General features: G+C 39.0%; 1 protein-coding gene across 1 annotated transcript in view; it reads left to right on the forward strand.

Annotated features, from left to right (window-relative positions):
* The window catches only part of tasora (transcription activation suppressor a), a 37,289-nt gene that overhangs the window by 3,327 nt on the left and 13,541 nt on the right, over positions 1–20,421 (forward strand). The window contains exons 2-17 of the mRNA XM_046075073.1: positions 7,878–8,023; positions 8,369–8,461; positions 8,854–8,926; positions 9,650–9,741; positions 10,801–10,932; positions 11,426–11,556; positions 11,895–11,926; positions 12,054–12,159; positions 12,859–12,962; positions 13,254–13,357; positions 13,961–14,033; positions 14,373–14,447; positions 15,795–15,991; positions 17,169–17,459; positions 18,245–18,431; positions 20,089–20,217. Coding sequence (XP_045931029.1) covers positions 7,878–8,023; positions 8,369–8,461; positions 8,854–8,926; positions 9,650–9,741; positions 10,801–10,932; positions 11,426–11,556; positions 11,895–11,926; positions 12,054–12,159; positions 12,859–12,962; positions 13,254–13,357; positions 13,961–14,033; positions 14,373–14,447; positions 15,795–15,991; positions 17,169–17,459; positions 18,245–18,431; positions 20,089–20,217 — 1,965 coding nt within the window. The remainder of the gene's footprint in view (positions 1–7,877; positions 8,024–8,368; positions 8,462–8,853; positions 8,927–9,649; positions 9,742–10,800; positions 10,933–11,425; positions 11,557–11,894; positions 11,927–12,053; positions 12,160–12,858; positions 12,963–13,253; positions 13,358–13,960; positions 14,034–14,372; positions 14,448–15,794; positions 15,992–17,168; positions 17,460–18,244; positions 18,432–20,088; positions 20,218–20,421) is intronic.

Consider the following 20,421-nt stretch of genomic DNA (forward strand, 5'->3'; position numbering starts at 1 on the left):
AAATTTCCCAGTTCCGAGTTGCCTGGAACGCAGCATAAGTTTAGCTGTAAGTTTGTCCTACTGTTTTGGGACTATAGAGGTTTAAGGTAACTTTATTATCCCAAGGGGCAATTTGGTTCACTGCCAGCAGTAACAAACAAAAATCACACAACAACAAATAATAGTTGTTCTGCCTGATGGTAGCAGTGTGAATTCACCCTACAAGCATTGGTTAGATCAGCCAAGATTGTTTTCGCTTGGTTGAAGGACCTGACCTTGTTCAGCTCATGGAGGTCATTCAAGGGGTGTACCAGCAATTTTTCTGCACACCTTCACAATACCTTGCAGGCAATTTTACTGTTTAATGGAAAGTGACCCCGTGCCAGCAGATAACAGAGAAGACCAATAAAACAAGAATAAAACATTTTCATTAAAACTGCAAAGCTTACAAAAAAAGTGCATGCACTGATGTGCTTTTTGTTTTTGCACACAGCATCAACCTGGGACCCAAAGCACAGTTTGTCGATCAGAGTAGTAGCAAGGTATTTGTTCTGCTGTACCCGTTCAACTGCCTGATTGTCCATTACAACAGGGGAGATGACTATGGGATTGATAGCTTTTTAATGTTTAAAAAGGATGATTTACACCAATCAATAAAATCATTCTTTACGGGACTAGGTTCAGAGTTGTCACTGCTAAGGAGTGACACAATAACAGAATTATCTGGCTACATGATGGCTTTGGCATTCAAATGTGTATAAAACAAATAAGAGGGGAGAAGCCCTTGAAGTAGGGCTGAAACGATTCATCGATTAATAAAATGCTTTGTACAGCACACTGTTTCGCACAGACATTTATTACTGTCACACATCGTGCTTATGCTGTGAACACGACGTGATTATGATGGCGCTATTTGCAAAGTAGAGGAAGAGAGAGAAAATAGCAAGGGACAAAAAAGAAAGTGTCCAAAGTATGGGATTATTTCAAGCTAAAGAAAACCACAACTCTATAATGTTACCGTCCGTCCACCGTAAAACAAAACTTATGGATAAGGCTGGACGATATGGCCAAAAATGTTATCATGATAAAAGGTTTCATATCTTTTTGATTTCAATAATTATCACAATAAGTATCAAATCGTTATTTCTTTAAAGTTTAAAGGCTGATTTTTGCTCCTGAGTGAAAGTTGAGGAAACCTGATGGTTAATTGTGGTTTAAACTCTTCTTTATGGTCAGCACTTGATGCCAAACAGTGAATCACTTAACAAATCTGACGTAGAACATTCAAAACAATTATGAGAAAATCTTTGTCAACAAATATGCATGAGTAAAATTAAGTAAAAGCTTTTTTCTTCAACAAAATAAACATATTAGTTAACAAAAGTCCTAATTTGTGTATGATTCAAGTGAATAAAATCAAACATTTATTGAATATTTATTGAACATTTGTTACACTGTTATAATAATAATTAGATAATTATTTTTATTTTATTGTCCAGCCCTAGTCTGGATGCGGTTAAAAGCAGAGGAGGAGTCAATAAAAAGTAGACAAGGGATTTGGCCCCCTCAAGATGTTTAAAAACCAATGTTTAAAAGTGTCCCTGTTGCGTTATCCACACCTCTGCCTGACCTGAAAGTGAATAGGAGAGGAAATTTTCATGACGAGAGACACGATGACCACTGGTCTAAAGTCACTGAGTGTGTTTGAAGAATCTCAGGCACAGGAAAAATTAAGTCCTTCCAAAGACAATGAACCTTATGCAGCTGATAGGACAACTGGGGGATGAAGCAGAAGATGTCTGCCCTCAGCACAGCACCATTTGATTTTTGTTTGTTTACATACAGACACAAGGCCCGACCACGTAACTTACTGGTCATTGCAGGGTATCTGTCCAGACGGTAGAGAGCTCCAAAGCCATTGATCTCCAAATCGGACCTTAAGTCGTGTTCCTTAAGACATGTTTCTATGAAGGCGAGAAGAAAGGCACTGCTATACTCTGCGTTTGCCTGAAGCTTGTCCACTTTGTTTCGGAGTGATTGGACATTAGCAAGGATGACTGTGGTAAGGGGAATTCTCCTGAGCCTCTGCTGCGTCTCCCTCTTTTCCTCACCATCAGCTTTGACCTGGACACCCAGCTGCAAAGGGTAGGTATGCAGAAAACCGTCTCTGAACAACAACACGTGGAACCTTGAAGCAGATGTGCTACAGCAGCAGAAGACCACACCGGGTGCCAATCCTCTCAGCTAAGAACAGGAAACTGAGGCTACATTTCACACAGGCCCACCAAAATTGAACAATAGAAGATAGGAAAAGCATTGCCTGTTTTGATGAGTCTTGATTTCAGCTGCGAAATTCAGATGGTAGGGTAAGAATTTAGTGTAAAAACATGAAAGCATGGATCTATCCTGCCCTTTATCAACAGTTAAGGCTGGTGGTGTAATTGTCTGGGGAAAGTTTTCTTCTTCTCTCACAATTTGGGCCCCTTAGGTTTAAACAATGCTTAATTGGTACTAACAGCGTACCAGAGTATTGTTGCTGACCATGTCCATCCCTTTATAACCACAGTGTACCCATTTTCTGATGGCTACTTCCAGCAGGATAATACATAATGCACAAAGGGGGTCCAACCCGATACTAGCAAGGTATACCTAAATAAAGTGTTTGGTGAGTGTACATGAAACAGTATCTGAAAGAGAGAAAAAACATTGAAAACGGGAAATGACATTGACACAGGATATGAACTCCACTGATTTTAGTCATGTCTGCTCAGCCAGTGAAATCAACTGTATAATGTTTTCTGTAGTTCTGTAGGCGCTTTGTCTGAGAAAAAAACCCAATGATAACATAGGGATGTGTCCATTTTGTAGTTGGAGACAACAAATTAGCTGTGTTACAAACAATAGGAGTGTCTGCTTGACATTTGTGGGTTTTAATCAGACATGGTCCTTGTTATTCATAGGATGTCTATGTAGAAAGATAAGTTCACACGTGTACGTTCCTAAATTCTGAGCTGCACACAGATGAGCAGATGATTAAATGTGCTTTATGTGGGGCCTCAGTAGATAGACAGACACGGATATTTAAATTTAAGCTTAATGATGCTAGTGAGTTCTATTATTAAGTATAGGGACCAGCATTTTACCCCTTTGAAGGAACAGTTTGACATTTTGGGAAACAAGCCTATTCGCTTTCTGGCGGAGGGTAGCCTACATGAGAAAATTTATACCATTCTCATGTCTGTATGGTAATTATGAAGCTAGAGCCAGGAGATAGTTAGCTAAGCTAGACTGGAAACAGGGAAACCGCTAGCCTGTCTGATAAGATAAGGTATGATAAGATAAGATAAACTTGATCCCACACTGGGGAAATAATCTTGTTATGGCAGCTCTGGATACAACACAACAGATAAGATAAATCGGATAAAAATATAATGTATAGTAAGAATAGGAAAATAAGAACAAGAGTGCACACTAGTATCCTGTTTTTGATTAAATTCAGGATTTGACAGAGAAACTGGTTATTCATCTTTATGTAAATATAATTCTAATATTAGCCAGCAGATTTTAATTTCTAGTGCAGGTGTGTCTTTGACTTTTTCACTTCTGACAAATCTGTCTTCTCTGTAATGACTGAGTCACTTCAGAAGTAAAGGATAAAGTTTGTTTTTTGGCTACCTAGATTCTGCTGGACCTATCTTCACCATCTAATATTCAGTAAAAAAACCTTATAACAACAATTAAATCTTCTGCATTAGCTGTGTCAGACTTTTATTTCAGCATGTAGTAGACATAGATCACAATCATATTTTAACATCTTATGAAGTATGTGAAAGCTTTGATATTGGATACTTTAGAAAATTTTGTTTGCATCTCGTCATACTTCCAACCATACATAGTTTTTCAGATCTGGTTACAAAAAAGATTAAATGCAGGAATCTGTTGCCTGGAGATGTTTTAATGCTACTTGGTACTGTACTGGGTATTTAGGTAAGGAATTGATACACAGCCCTACCATTGCATAATAGTAAGAAAGTTTGCATAATAAATTACATGAATATATTTTGGAACTGACATTACATTTTGCTGTATCACTGTACCATGACAAGGAAAGATATTTTGGTCACATTTCAGTGGATGTATTTGCACATCGACAGCACCTTTCTCAGTGTTTGAAGCTCCAGCTGAGCCCTCTCCTCCACATTAAAGTAGGCAGCTACTGCAGGTTCTTTAGTCTCCTGAGAGTTTGGCACAAAAAAAGGCTGTGATAATTGGGGCGGGCTAACGACTATTTTTTTGGGTTCCCCAGATGCCCAAGGCATCTGTTTGGTTGTGGGCGAGGCTTACCTGAAAGGTGCTAAAAGCTGGAAAGAGGATTGGCAGTATTGGGACATTTATTGCACATCTTGCTTTTAGAGATACTCGACATTGGCTGATGTCTGCACTTCAGTGTTGTTGCTGTAGAACAATGAGCTCCCCCCTTGTGAGTTTTGGGAAAGTGGGGAAAATCGTAGTTTCTGGAGCCCTAAATGTCCTCAGTCATCATCATCTTTTCTAAATGTTAAAGAGCTGGTATTATTTAGGGGTTGTACCAGAACACGTTTACATGGTTTAATATTCAAAAAACACCATATTTTTGTCATACTGCACATTGCTGCAGCTCCTCTTTTCACTCTGTGTGTAAAGTTATAACTGTGCTCTGTGTCTACATCACAGTAACAACTTTCTGTCCATTGACAGGGGTAGCTGGTGTTTGGAAGGGAGAGGAGGGGTGTGTACTGCAGCTCAGTGTTTTTGAGGCACCGGTGTTTTTGAGGGTGTGTCGGCCTAGCTGCTTGGCGAGCGTTATGACGTGCATTTTGCTTTTATCCCGTCACAGGGATGAAAGGGAAACGGCTGGACTACAAATGAGCTGTTGTCAGGCAGTTCAGAGCAGAGTTTTCTGTGGGAGATGCAAACCTATTACGTGCACAAAAAAGGTATATAACTCAATAAAGGAGAAAGAAAAAGCCGAAAAAGCATAATACCACCTCTTTAACACGTTTCTCCTAAACATCAGCAAATTTAACTGGCTAGTGTTAAATATGTTGTTATACTGTAGAGAATGATGCCACTGAATGACCTTACGTGATGAACTACCCCACTCCCCCTTAAACACCATTCACATTCTGAAATATACAGCAAAACCCAATATTTCTTTAGTTAAAAAAAATTCCATCTAAAACAATGTGTTACTGGCTAAGATACGGTATATTAGATTGTACTCCGGATGGAATAATATAATTATAAATTAGTTTTCTTTGTTTTGATATTGGAATTATATATCAGCCATCTGTCGCCATGCTCTCTAAATATGGCATTGGCCATTGAACAACCTTTATCTGTCGACCACAATTTAATTCTGATTTCTGATACATTTGAAATGCATTAAATCAAAAATGGTAAAATAGATCAGGTTAACGTATTTTTATTTGCCTGGAGGCCACTGGGGATAAAGGTGAAAGACAGTAGCATTCTGTCAGTGTCCAAATTTAACTCCTTACAAGCTGTGGATACTGTATTTGGAGAAAATTATGTTGTTGTTTGTTCCAGTAAAGGGAATATATTTTTGACAATAGTGTTCTTTCAACTTTGTGTCAACAGTTTGGTGAAAGACATTTACTTTTTCAATGTGACAATGCCCCCGTTCGCAAAGCCACCTCCATAGTTTTCCAATTTGGTGTGGAAGTTTCATGATTATCACAATTCTTATGCATTAATTAATTTAACAACACTAGTAATTACTTAAGTTGATTTTTAATATTTAATTACATTAACATGTATAGTCCTACATCTATAATGTTATGTTAGTGTTTTACACCTCGCAACATTTTCTCAACACAGACAGGAGGAGGCAACAGGATGTAACGTTAAATGTTCAGTGACAGAAGGTTTTGAGAGGACTACGTTCTTCCATTAAGGCCCTTTCAGAAAAGAAGAGATGTGCGCTGTGAGGAAGCTGCTCAGCGCAAAAGTTTGACTACTTTGACAGCGGTGTGCGCACAAGATCACCAAATGGTGCGCTGCACGTTGCTCGATGCGGCAACAATCTGCCCTGGCATGGCACAAGCCATTAAGAATAATGGGTTTCATAGCGCAACAGTGCTGTCGTTGCGGTGGGTCTGAAAGGTTACATGCTACTTTGTTTGTTTACGTTGCACTGAAAGCTCGACTCTCGCCGCTATGGAATCAATTGCAAGTGACAAATTTATATTCAAGTCCCTACCAACTTGCCACATTATTTATCTCTGTTATTATCTATTACCTTTACTTGGGCTTGCAAACTTGGGTGGTGAACCCACAGGTGCTGCAATCCAATTTGCTCCTTTAGCAGCAACCTTTTAACGGCAAGTTTTTGAACAGGTGATTTGTCATCTTCAGTAAACCCTGGTCAGTCTTGGTGTACCTGAAATGCTCCCACACTGCCGACTTCTGCCGTTTCTTCGGTGGAAATAAAGCTTCACAGATTGTTCCCTCTGCCATAGTTAAGCCAGTGTACAGTAGTAGCATCCATGTCTCTGACAAGCATGACACTTTAAGCCGGTGCACCTCTTGTGTAACTTTTTGTTTTCATATTGTGCAAGTTGCAACAGTTCCCTGCAACAGAAACACTCAGTGTAGCAGAGCCTTTGCGATTAATTAACAGAGACATTTTAGTGAAATCTGGTAATCGCTGCATCCCTAACCTCAACCCCATCCAACCCCTTTGGGATGAACTGGAACCCAGACTATGAGCCAGGCCTTGTAACCTAATATCAGTGTTGACTCTGACTAATGCTCTTGTGGCTGAATGGGAGCAAATCTGTGCAGGTTCCAAAATCTGGGGGAGAGACTTCCCTGAAGCCTGGAGGCTGTTAGGGTAGGAGGTTAATTCCCATGGTTTTCGAATCATGTTCAACAGTCTCATATGGCTGCAATGTTTCCACACGTCTTGGGATGTCGGGTATTCGCAAACCAACAAACATCTGTAGACAATCAAAAAAAAGATATGGGGTGGGAGAAATTTATGGATAGGTGTAATGTGATGACATGATGGTTAACCTGAGAATCATCCCTGACTCCTACAGACGTGGCACGCTTAACAATGGGAGGCTTTGGACTCCCAGAGGTAACAGATAAGCTGAAGTCCTTGGAGATGCTTTACCTTCATAATAAGCATGGCTGAGATCTGGTGTTGACCATCAGACACAGACACTGTGTATACCCCTACCTATTGGTGTGATTTCTTTAAGGTTGGGTACAATATTTGACTGTTTCCATGTATGCAAGCAGTACCAAGATCTTCTCTGATATTTGTGTTATATATAGGACAAGTTAACGTGATCAGTTATATTCTTCTATTCATTACAGTGAAGACTAACCAGAAGTACAGGTTTTCTCACATCATCTGCACACAGCAGCTATTTTTATTGTCAAATTGATGATGATGTGCCTCTGTTAGATTGAAGCGTTGCTCTATCAAAATAAAATTGGTGAAAGCTATTAGTATAGTCCACACATGCTTGGCCATGTTGTATATGTGGTAAGCACAGTACGGTAGGTTGTTGTCTTACCTTACTCGCACACTGCTCATAAATAATTTTTCTTATTGCACGTAGGCTTATCTGTTTTAAGGGCACATGCGAGAGCCCACTGTGGGTGGAGATAATGAGCACACTGCAGCACACACAGAGAAGAGAGCGTCACATACACTTTTTCTCATTTATTAAATCGCACACTTTTTGCTGTTATGTAATCGCACATGACGACATTGCGATTAGATTAATTGTGCAGCTCTACTATTAATGATCATATTGTGTGTGTATTGTATTGTGTGTAGAGTCCAGGGAGTGTAAACACATTTTGAACTTTGTGTCTTTCAGGTCTACTACAGTATGTCTCCACTGAGTCCAGAGAGTATGAAGACATGATGACCATCCTGACCTCCACCTACATAGAAACCGGCTCTGCTAGCTGCTTCACCTACTGCAAACCTCAGCTTGTCCACAGTGAGCTGCTAGAGAAAGAGGCGAGTAAGGGACAGGTGGAGGGGCATTGCCATTTAAATGTGTCCTGTTGCTTTAGCGCTACCTATACGTGAAATGCCATAAAGTTTTGGAAAATCACTGAGTTGATATGTTCACCCATCATTTGAGTACCAATCACAATTGCATAATGTGTTTGTGTTATATTTCAAAATCTTCTGATAAATGATTGTGTTTTGCTAATGTGGCCAGATTTGTCTTCAACCAAAGAATCTAGAAAAGGCCATTCAGACAAACTGGGATATGCTGTAATTGTTTACAGAGGAGCCATGTATAGGATGACCAGCTGAGCTTCTTAATTGTTCATGGATTGATTGTGTTTGTTTCAGTTTGTGGATAAGAGGAGGGAGATGAAGGCAGACGGGAGGACAGACAAGGAGCTGGAGGAGAGCTACTGTTTCCTGTTGGCTGATAGTGAGAAGGTGAGATTAACACTGAGCTGTGTTGGTGTCCAACAGGGCAGGAAGAGATAATTCGATGCGCACAATACAGGCAGTAACTGTCCCAATACTTTTTTGTTTTTGATTGGCATTTATCCTAATCCATAGGTATTTTGTACCAGTTGATCTATTTAAATGAAGTCTGGCTTAGATGTGACTTTGTTAAATGTGACAATATCACAGATTTTTGAGGACAGAATGACTGGATTTTTTTCTGGAAAAAGACAAAGGACTGCCATTGTAATGAACAATTAAGACTTGGACTCGGATCAGTTGGTCAATTGATAATAGTGAATTAGCCTTATTCTTTAAGATAGATATTTTATTAAATCTACACTAATTGATCAATTTTCTGAATTATTTGTCCGATGTAGGTGCTCTGTCTCTGTGAGAAGGGGCTGACTGTGGGTCAGAGCTGGCTCACAGTGCTGGGACACCCCAATAAAGGTAGGAGTGAACAGAGACATGCTGATGAATACAAAATAACAAAACAAACTGCTGAATGTGTCACAGGTGCTTGTTACAAAAGGGTCGTGTGTAGATGGTAACCCTAGATTGGCTCAAGACTTTGTGTCAATGTCTGTGTGAAACCAAAAGTCAGTATTGGCTTATCTTTTCCTAAACCTTACCAAGTATTATTATTGCCTAAACCTAATTTTAATCTCTCTCTCTCTCTCTCTCTATCTATATATCTCTCTATCTATATATCTATATATATGAAGGTCCTGTATTTGACCCATTCATCCACCACAACCTCCTCCTTATGTGTGACTCTTTATACTACTCACCTGACTTCCTAAAGGCTCTGTCAGATTTACCAGTTTCTTTACAACAACACATTTAATCTTGGTTTACTGGTTAACTGGTGAGACAAGCAGCTCCCGGTATATCTGCAAAAAGAAAAGATCTACAAACTCTACTGATCCCAGAAAATTGCTGCTATCAGTACATATAATATTAATATTATTTTAGGGCGCTATCAGTACAGTGTGCCGATATTTTGTCTGATCTGTGACCAAAGATATGTAGCACTGGATGTGCAAGTTCACTAAAATCTACCTACTTTGTTGAATCAGCCGCCTACTTGCTCACAAAATTAGTGTTAAATGAAAAGAACATACACAATACCTGTGATCTTACTTTTAATGAACTTTCTGTGTGTGTCCCTAGGAGTATATCTGTCCAGGTACTCAGACTTGCTCCAAATTAACCCCATAACCCCTGGAGCCACGGGGGAGATCCTCATCTTCAAAGTGATGAAGGTAAATCATCTGGCTGGTAGTGATCCTCATCACTGCCTCGGTCAGCTCTCCTCTCTTACTTTTTGCTTTGTTTTCATTTATTATTTTTGCTACTTTTTTAACCACAGGCTTATCATGTGGTTCCCTCTCACAACTATGACCGTGAGGATATTTATTTGAGTTTAAACTTTCATTAGGAGAATGATTTATGCCCGAAACTCTGGGTTTCGTTCATCATCTTGCAACTGCCTTCAGTTCCCAAACCGCAACATACTAGTCTACTGACAGCAGTGCCATGGACAGCACCATGCCTCTGAGCTCATCGAAGTGCACAAATTGCCATAAATTCCTACAGAAGATTACCGTACTCGAAACAAAGATACTTGCACTGTCACAAATCTCCCCATGTGGCCTTCTGGTGAGTTAGCTCAGCAGAACTGAACATGACACAATTTAAATGAACAAACTCTAAGTGACACCATAACTGACCCTAGACTCGCTGGGTGCAAAACCTAAAAATAGATTTAAGATCGTTCTCTCATGGAGGAACATATTTACAGCTTTATGTCAGCCAACATCTGACGGATATCCAAAGGTCAAAGACTATAGTCACCCTTGCCATTACAGCTAGAAAACAGGTTTTAACCATTAATAAATCTCTACAAGACAGAAATGGGTATGGGTGCTGATTTAAAAAAAGATCCATCCAATTAAAACAGACTCCACAGTATTTAGGGGACCTGTAGATATTTAGAAATATAGCTCTATTTACAGAGAGTAGTCAGAAGTAGTAAAGCAAGAATTAATTTAACTGTTTCATGTCCTTGACAAACTGGAAGCCCAGTTTTGTATTGGCGCACCACTGTTGTTGATGGTGGTGTTAGTTATCACTTGGTGAATACACATCCTAAGAGTACCTTTCTGCCACACTGAGTTGTTCCACTCCAGTTTTATTGTCAACCACCAAAAGCCACCAAAATCCTCTGCCAACTTCTGTAATAAATCTGGACATAGTATGTAGTGATAGAAATTGTAATAATCATATTCTGACAGTAGAGTTGTATCTATGTTTGTTTTCAGGGAAAAGTGAAGAGCATCTATGAAAACATGAAGAACCTTCTAGATCCAACCCCTCGCTTTGACAGCCACATCTCTAAGAACGCCAGCAAAGTCACTTCGCTCACCTCCTACCGTGCCTTCGAACTCACACAGGTAAATACATTGGGAAAAACATCTTTGCTAAAAACGATTAATAAGTACATAGAAATGGACCAGTTATCTCTGGATATTATTACACATTGGCCACAGCGGTATATAACATTTTATCTGCTGTACAGTGAAAAACATTATTTAAATGGTTTAAGATGTTTTAGTGATCAGCATGACTTTTTCTGTTGTTGTTATCAGGCTCTGTTTGTAAGATTCATATTTGGGTCAAGTTATGGCAGAAACAACACTGTTTTTTAATGCCAAACTAAAATCATATTTAAAATCTTAGAACTCAGATGTATGCATCAGGGAGTTAGACTTGTTAACTTGTCACATCATGATATTCCTGGTGGTCGGTTGACTTGATCCGTGAGGGCTTTAAGTGCCTAGAGAAAGTTAAGTTTGTTTTGTTAAAAATATTTCTATGTTTTCAAGTTTAGTTGTCCTTTAAATAAATAAAGCATTGCTTTGAACACTACTGTTCTGTTTATTTCAGCAATACTTCTACGAGTATTCATTTGATGAGCTGCGGGAGCGGCCTCGCCAGGTTTGTCCGTATGCCGTCGTGTCCTTCCAGTTTAAAGGGAAAGACTCTTCACTTCCCAGCAAACCTCTGGCTCCCATCAGGTATGGAGATCTTGAAAATTAAAATTAGGTCTGGATGAAAGTTAAAATGGAACATGGTGTCTGTAAACTCCTGAAAATTGTTAAAATGAGATTAAAGTCATGCATTTTTGTTTATAAAACTCTTAATTAACATTAAAATTACCTTAAAGTCTTAGGATAGGATAGTGTTGCTGTCTATGTATGTTTCTACATATAAATGGAAACATAGACAGTTTTCAGTTAAGTTCTGTCACTTAATTTGAAGCTGGTGGGCACACTGGATGCTGCATAAGTTACAATCTTGACCTCAGCACTAATATGTGAATGGACATGTTTTGTGTGCTGTGTTTGATGGGCAGGTCAAACAGTCAGTCAGCAGAGGGGAGTAAAGGTGAGCACTGGTCCACTTTTTCCGTTATTCCCTGAAACTGACCCCAATGATCTCTCTCTCTCTCTACTCTCTCTTATATATTTAAATATATATATATCTATATACACATTGTGTGTTGCTTTTTCAGAGCGTCCTCAGTTCACAGTGTGGACTGGAGATTTGGTGAAAGGTGACCAGGTTCTCTTCCAGATCTGCCTTCGCTCCTTCTCGCCTCCCTTCCTGCCACACAGACTGTGAGTACTGAATTGACTTATCTTGACTGTTCAACACTTCGAAAAGGTTCCTGTTTGCTTCATTACATAGAGTCACATAACAGGACCTAAAAAAAAAAAAAAATGTCCGGTACAGATGTAGGAATGGGATGTGATTTGTCTCACTTGGTGCATAATCAGAAATTAGAGACAATGTGTTAGCCAACAGTAAGTCCAATTTCCTTTATTTAGCTCAGGAAATATCTACTGAATTACATTATCAATCTTCTTTATCAGAGGGTTTTATTTTGAAGCAGCTGCAGGATCTTGGGATCAAGCTCATTTGGTCATTTTCTACTCTGGCCAACCCTGGGTGCTTCTCAAGACAGCTTGGCTTTGCCTTTCAACTTATCTGCCCAGCTTAGATTTTAAATATACAGGGAAAACCTTGAAGAGGCTCTGTGTTGGCACCATTAGCAGCAGATTTTATTGGTGTAACAGGAAGTAGTTAGTGCCTGGACTCTAACAGTTAGAACTTGGATAGATGTGTAGGTTTGACCAACACCAACCTCCACTGATTTCTTGATGAAAGAGAGCTAAACTAACTGTAACAAGAACCAACTAGAAGTTAGTAATTAGTTTCTTTAACACAGAAACCTGTTTTATCCTGAGTTAAACAAGGAAATCCTCAAATTTTAAAATTATTTGTTCTTTGTGTATCTCACCTCGTGTCTCCTTCAGACCAGAGAAGTTGGAAATTGGTTGGTTGATGAGGCTTGAACAGGTGACCACGCTTCTTCCCTCTGACCTGTTGTCCTACAACCTGTACAACAACAACCAAGAAGGTGAAATCAAATGAACCTCACAGTGATGGTACATTACACACAATGCAGCTGATTTTGAATGCTGATACTTTTGGACTTACTTACAAATAAGTGTGATTTAGTTTCTTCAAAGTTGATGATTTTCTTGAAGCTTTAAATGGGTCGTATCAGCTTTTACACCATAACAGGGTGCTATAAATCCTTGTTGGTGGGAAAGAAGAGTATACGTTGATTTGCCGCTTGTATTGTTGTAGCACTGTTGTATTGTGTAAATATCAAACTAAAACAGAAACTGTGTTTCTGTGTGTGTAGTTGTAAAGAACGGCCATTGCTGCAGTCTTTTGGAGGTAACTGACAGAAGTCGGTCTACGACCAATGTGACAAGACTGCTGCACGAACTGGAGATAAAGAGAGTGGTGGGTTTTGCTTTCCTAAATATTGTAAATTACAACCATGTCTTTATTTGAAACAAACTTATATCACAGGGCTTTATTCTTAATTTCTCCTGTTCCCTGATTAATGCAATCTCAATCCTGTCTCCATGTTTAACTGGTAGTTTGATTAATTTGTCATTATATACATTTCAACTGAAGTAATTCCATCAATACAACAACAATGTCATGATGTCATTTTCTCTTTTTAACACAAACTGTTTTTGTGAGTTCACTAACAGTGATTTAAAAAACAGCAAAGTAGAAGAGCCTGGAAAAATAAAGCAAATGAAAACCGTATTGGTGTTAAAAATTGAAATTGAGAGCAGCAGGTTTCTCAAAAATAAGACTAAGTAGAAAAGTGCTTAGTCAACAAAAGTTTCTAGAGAATGTGTGAGTGACAATTAAAAGCTAGTGCTGCTTGCTAAGCTGTAACAGCAGAAGCAGCAGGTGAACAATAAACTGTAGGAGGAGAAAAAAGAATGAAGGAAGGAAAAGGGAAAGAGGAAAAAAGAAACGCAAGGAAGACGAGACACAAGGGATATTGGGGAGTAACTGTTGAATGACAGTTGTCTGTTCTCCCTACAGGTTTTGGTGACTCTACTTACAGATAGAGGCTTTCTCTTCCTGCTATCCAGTGTTCAGATGGCCACACCCACTGGTATGGCATGGGGCACCTGGGGTGTACTTGTAATTTATATAGAGGGTAATGTTTGACATGCCAAAGTTATTGAAAAATAGGGCACAGCGGTGAGTCTAATTTAACCTCTCATTGGTATCAGAGGTTTAATTAGACATTGCAGAAAAAGTCACACCATAAAAGCAAAGAGTTTTTCTTTTATGGAGTGACTTATTCCTCACTAGTCTTGTAGTGTATTGTTAATCCTTAATTTCATATTTTGGGACAGTACTCTCTTCAAAGATTTTATTTTTTTTCTCATGTGGAATAAATGTTACATTACGACTTCAAGTTAGGGAAGCCATGTTTTTGTATTTTCAGAGAGAGGAGAGAACTGGAAGAGGTGTCTTCAGGCCTTGTTTGTCTTCCCAGAGTCCAGAGATGTGGCCATGCCCTGTGAGTAATTTAGTTTGGTTTACTTTATTTACACAATAATGAAAATATAAATACATGAAAATGGAAAGACTGTTTTAATTGCTGTGCAGCGAACATAAACAGTAGGAAAAGAAAGGGAAAACCCCCAAGAATAAATAGATACAGGTACACTAACGGAAGCATCTTACTACAAGGTTCAGGATGAAATAAGAACTTTAACTGTAACCTAAAAGCTGGAAAAAAACAACTGTGGACCTCTACCTTTTTAATAAAAAATAAAAATTGAATTTATGGATAACAATAAGGCAAATGGGGAAAAAATGTACCCTGTAGTTGAATATGTATGTATTATAATATATATGTCTAAATAAAATTTACCGATGGGCAACAATGAATATTTTCTGAACAGGTGTAGGCTATGTAGGCTACATTTGATATACATATTTCCTTTGGTATGAATTAATTGAAATACAGGAAAATGATCAGCAAAATCATCTTTAATCCTAAAGTATTTTTACAATTGATTAAGATGTTTTTAATAAGTGTAGCTGATGAACTTGATATTCTGGTCGGTTTATAACTCACTGGATTAAAGTCAGTTGAATTAAGTAAATTAAGAAAATCAACCGTAGATGGGAACTGAAACAAGATAAATGTTGAAATCACCCATACGCAAGTTCCTTACATATAATTTCCAGTGTATAATAAATGGCATCAATAAAAGTGCAGAACCTAGTGGTCTACAAATACACCCAGTTATAATGCTTTTCAAATCAAAGAGTAGGCCTCCTACTTTGCCCTTTCTGCAGGAATCTACAACCCTTAAATGAGACAGAGGATGAAGGCATGTAATATCATTGAGAATGAATAATTTAGCGAAATATACTGTCAAATGATTATAGTTTTTAGGTAGACTACAGATATTTAAGCGCAGGGTAGAAAAGGCATTTCAGACTAGATGATTACCATGCGATTGGTTTTATATTATACTGATGATTGTTATAGTATTGGCATGGAAATTACCATGATTTATATCCGGATTAAATTCACTATTCATCATCTCTGTCGTTCAGTGTTTTGTTGCCTGAAATAATGAGCCAAAGAAATAATGAGCTTGAAGGGATTTTAAGTCTTCACGGAGCTGTAGACTTTTCTCTAGACAATTCTCTGTTGGTTTGTCAGCAATACATTACACATAGTCAGGTGATGTGTCTTGATATAAATAAAATTGATGTGCAGCTTTAACAAACACAGAGGAATCAACTGCAAATGCTAATAAACTAATACTTTATGTACAAACTGAAGCTTTGACTTGAAAATTATCACAATGATATAAATATTGATGATTTTTTTAATTTCTTCCTGTAGCATTAAGGTGTGCCTCCTCTTCCCATGATGCCTCACAGTCGTTGATGTCTGATGTCATGGTGATGCCACGTCTAAACCAGTTCATTCCAGCGTTGCACCATGCCCTGGTCAAGGCCCGAGCCAACCCCCCCCCTGAGCTGTCTGCTGGTGTGGAACGCCAGGCACGGGAATACCTCATCGGCCAGAATGAAGGAAAGGTGCGACCAACTTCTCTTTAAATTGTTACCTCCAAATTTTTGTTTGTATTTTATATTTTCCCTGTACTGGGGCATGACCTTCATTGGATTTTCTGTGTTTTCTTTTTTGTTGCTGCTTGGTTCGGAGTCATTGATTGGTAAACAATGAGGGATGACTATTTCATTCTAGCAACCAAAAATGCAATGTAAATTTGAGCAAGATAGTTTGCTGGGGATTCTAAAACCCTGGGAATAAATCTTCTGCTAAAACAGCCTCCAGTCTTCTGGGAAGTCTTTTCAAAAGAATGAGAACGTGGCTGCAGGGATTTGCTCCCATTCAGTCACAAGAGTATTGGTGAGGTCCAGCAATGATGTTGGGAGATAAGGATAGTCTCACTGTAGGCTTCCAGTCCATTACAAAAGTACAAAGTTGATGGATGGGGATGAGGTCATGGCTCTGTCCAGACCAGTCAAGTTCTTCCACACCAAACTAGGAAAACCCTTTTTTTATGGAGCTGGCTTTGTGCATGGTGGCATTGTGGACATGGGCCTCCTTATACTTTGCCATGTATTCAGTCTATATTAGGGCTGTCCCCGACTAAGGATTTACATAGTCGAATCAGAATCGTCAAGTCCTGCCTATAGTTGCATCATGTGTGTTTTTGTGCGCGGCAATTGCGAGCCGGGGGGTTGGTTACACACGGCAGCTCCGAAGTAGCCGGCTATTTCAAAACAATAAAATTGTTCATCTACGGTGACACCAGTGAAGCTGGGGCTCCGTCTTTTCACCGTCTGTTCCTCTTCTGCCACTAGGCTACACCATAGGCCGTATAAACGCTACGCCTACACATGCGCACTGACGACCCAACATTTATTTTATTATTTATTCTTTTTACATGTTTATTTACAGCATTAAATGTTGAAATGCCTATTGGAATAGGCTGTATATTACCTTATTGGGAGAAAACTGGTAGTTCTATGTCATTGGGTCGTTGGGCACTCTCATATCGCCAAAATGGCATGATCCTGGTTTCGCTGCGAAGCTTCGACTGTGAGATTGCCGAATCAGGCTCCGCCCATCGAAGCATCGAATCTTCGACTATTGGGGTCATCCCTAGTCTATATGTATGTTTATATATGTTTCTTGAATAATTTTTCTTAACATACATAAGTACATATTTAGGTCTTTTCTCTCCAGGTTCGACAGTACCCGATGGGAGAATACGAATCCAAATTGGATGAGCCAGGAAAGCAGTTTCCTGCTCCAAAACACCACCGGGTGAATATGGATGGCTATCTGCGGTCCTACCTGTACAGCCCTGCCCTCTACCTGTTGTCAGTGGCCCGGGCCAGGCAGATGGTAGAGGCACACTGTGGCCCTGAGGAGCCACAAGAAGTTAGGCTCAGGAAGAGATGTGGAGGCCAGAGGGATGTGACAGGGAAGGAGGCGACCAGCAACACTAATGATGGGCCGACCAACACTCAGAAGGTGAAAACTGCGTTCGGGTCGAAGTTGCAAAAAAATTGTGTTACTGACATGACATGATCATAAATAATGTTTATTATAATCAATACATTAAAGAAAACATTTTACTTTTGATTAGAAAGTGAGCACAGTCATGCACAAGAACATAAAGAGGGAGAAGTTCATCATGCTCCGTACATGCCAGAAAGTATGCATAACTAGGGCCGTTATTGTGAGGGAGTGGCAGAGAGCATCTCCAAGCCAGGAGCCCCCTTACAGAGGAAAGTAGAAGAAGTATAGGCACATGTTTCACTTCACAATTTTAATGACGCACAATCACTGTCTCTAAATAACACCTATCAGAGAGATCTGCATGTGATTACTGCCCAATCAGGAACTTCCCATCTCATTAGGAGGAGTTTAGTATGGGATTGGGCTGTGAGGTTTAAAAGATGATGCCGGGAGAAATGTTGTTTCTGCATTCTGAATCCAGACCATTCTTATTCCAGATCTGTATTGTACCGTCTACAATCCCTAGAACTAAGCACGTTATACCAAAGAAGGAAAGGTGTTCGGTTTCTACGAACCTAATCATGGTTATTTTATTAGAAAGCTGAACAGAAAGCAGAAAAAAACATGACAACACTGGAAAACTTAACAGAATGGAGGAAGACAATTTCTCCAATATGGTGTCTGTATGGTGTAAGGAAGACTATTTAGAAGCATCAAATTCACTTGTGATTTATCTGTTTTGTCATTTTGGCATTTCAGGTTGCAGTGAACTCAAATGTGTTTTCTTTGTCACTCAGATGCAGCAGCTCATAGACCTGGTTTTGACATGTAAGAGGAATGCAGAGAATGAGGTGAAGAGGGAGGGAGGAGGAGGAGGGGTGAAGGCACCAGGGAGGAAGAGGAGACTAGAACAGGAGATGGCAGAGAGGACACTTAAATTCCTGAAGGCATCACAGGAACCCGGAACACACAGCAAGATTCCAGGTGAGGAGACAAGAGGCATGAGGAAGCACGAGCGGCTTATGTTCCCCTGCCTGCAATGTGCTTCAGAGTTTGTTTTGCCAGCCATAGATACAGGTGATGTTAGTGGACCTTAGTTGTTAAAAAAGATTATCTGTCATTTCCGTACCATTTATTTGTGCATGTGCAGACTTAGAAGTAATTGTTACAGAAAATGCTGGAGAGGCTAGCTCGTGTCTAGCTAGTGTCTAGCTCTTGGGGATCCCTCAGGAAAATCTGGAGAGAGTGGCTGGTGAAAAGGTTGTCTTGACTACCTCACTTTGACTCTGACCCAGATATACGGTGAGAGATGGATGGCTGTGGTAAATTGTCAAAGGCATTTAATAGATGAATGTTATAGAACAAATAATTAATCCATTAATAATGAAATAGGGGTTTGTTTGATTTTCAATGAGTCAGAATTGGATATGTATTTGTGAAATTGGAAATTATTATTCTCCATCTCATTTTCTGGCTGATGTAGGAAATGCATCTGCTTGTGAATGTGAGTGATGTGAATGCATCCTTGCCACTATTTGCACTGCTAAGAGCAAATGTTTTGTTTGGGCAACTCTTGTCTTCTCATCAACTTTGGTTGCATTTACCTCTACAGTTTTTGCTTTGCGTTCAAATTAGGATTGCACCTAACAATTCTTTTTTAGATTAATTAACGACTAATATTGAGATTATTCTAAAACTTACTTTTATTACTTTTATTATATATAACAATTAATTTACCCAAAATAAATATCCATAAATTGTCTCATTAATATTTCAGTAAAATATTGAATCATTTCCTCTTACAAACAAACAAATGTCACAAGAAACAAAGTAAGTGATGTAGGGCATTATTCTGCAACAAAAAATGTCCCTGTCTATAGATTATTTTAATCACTGTATGTCATAGCAACCCTTTCCCTGAACTGAAGAATCAGTAAGTAGTTAACCTAAAAGTTATGACATGGATTTATTTCATCACTGGAGTAATATGCAGTAAGATAATCACTGGCTAATGTATTTTTCCGTCAGTGTGGGGGGCAAACGATTTACAGGCTGTAACAGCAGTCTCTAATGTTAATTTAAGCTGTTTTCTCTCTCATATATCGCTGTTATAATGTAAAATATCCGAATAACATTGTTAGATGATGCATGGTGTAATGTTTATCATGACAGCAGTGGTGCAGAAATTACTTTTAACATGGACATTTAGAAAATCAATTTTAAGTGGCTACCACTAATAGACACATAGCAAAAAGTAAACATAGTGCTGTCTTAGTGCAGTTTGACAAAATGATCTGGGATGTTTTTGTTCGTTCCTTACAGAGCACCAAGTTGTTGGGTCTCTGTCTAAAATACTCCCACACTTTAGATCATTGTGGTGAGTTTTTTTTTTTTTTTTTTTTTTTTTTTTTTTTTTTTTTTATCTACAGCTTGATCCCTGCTTTGACCGGGCGCAGTACTTAATAGTGACACGCCGCCAACAAACATTCTGCAAATCGACGTATTTCCATAATCAGTGACAGCGATTACGTCAAAGCGTCTCTCCAGTCCAAATTAACACACCTTTTTTTTATTGTTCTCTTGCAATCAATGGATGATGTGTTGCTTACTGACATGTTTTCTTACTGCTTTTGGCTCCTAGTTGAGGGTAACCAAGTCCCTACCTCTCCTGGCTCTCTTGCATCTGTGATTGGCTCAGTGGGTTTGAAGGATGTTGATCTGAGGGAAGATGGATCTGAGCTAGCTGCCAAACTTCTCAACCTGCTCACAGGTGACTTTCTGCTGGACCAATATAGACTAACTACTATACCACATGTGGAGCCTTCAACTTTTTATTTATATTCTCTTTGTTCTTTTCAACCCTTTTGTCAGCCAATATCTGTTTTTGCTTTGTTGCTGCAAAGTAACCCATTCTTTTCTGCAGTTCATCATTGACATCAACTAATTCCAGTTTGCGATGGACATCATGAAATCA

The sequence above is a fragment of the Micropterus dolomieu genome, linkage group LG18, assembly GCF_021292245.1.
Source record: "Micropterus dolomieu isolate WLL.071019.BEF.003 ecotype Adirondacks linkage group LG18, ASM2129224v1, whole genome shotgun sequence".
Lineage (NCBI taxonomy): Eukaryota > Metazoa > Chordata > Actinopteri > Centrarchiformes > Centrarchidae > Micropterus > Micropterus dolomieu.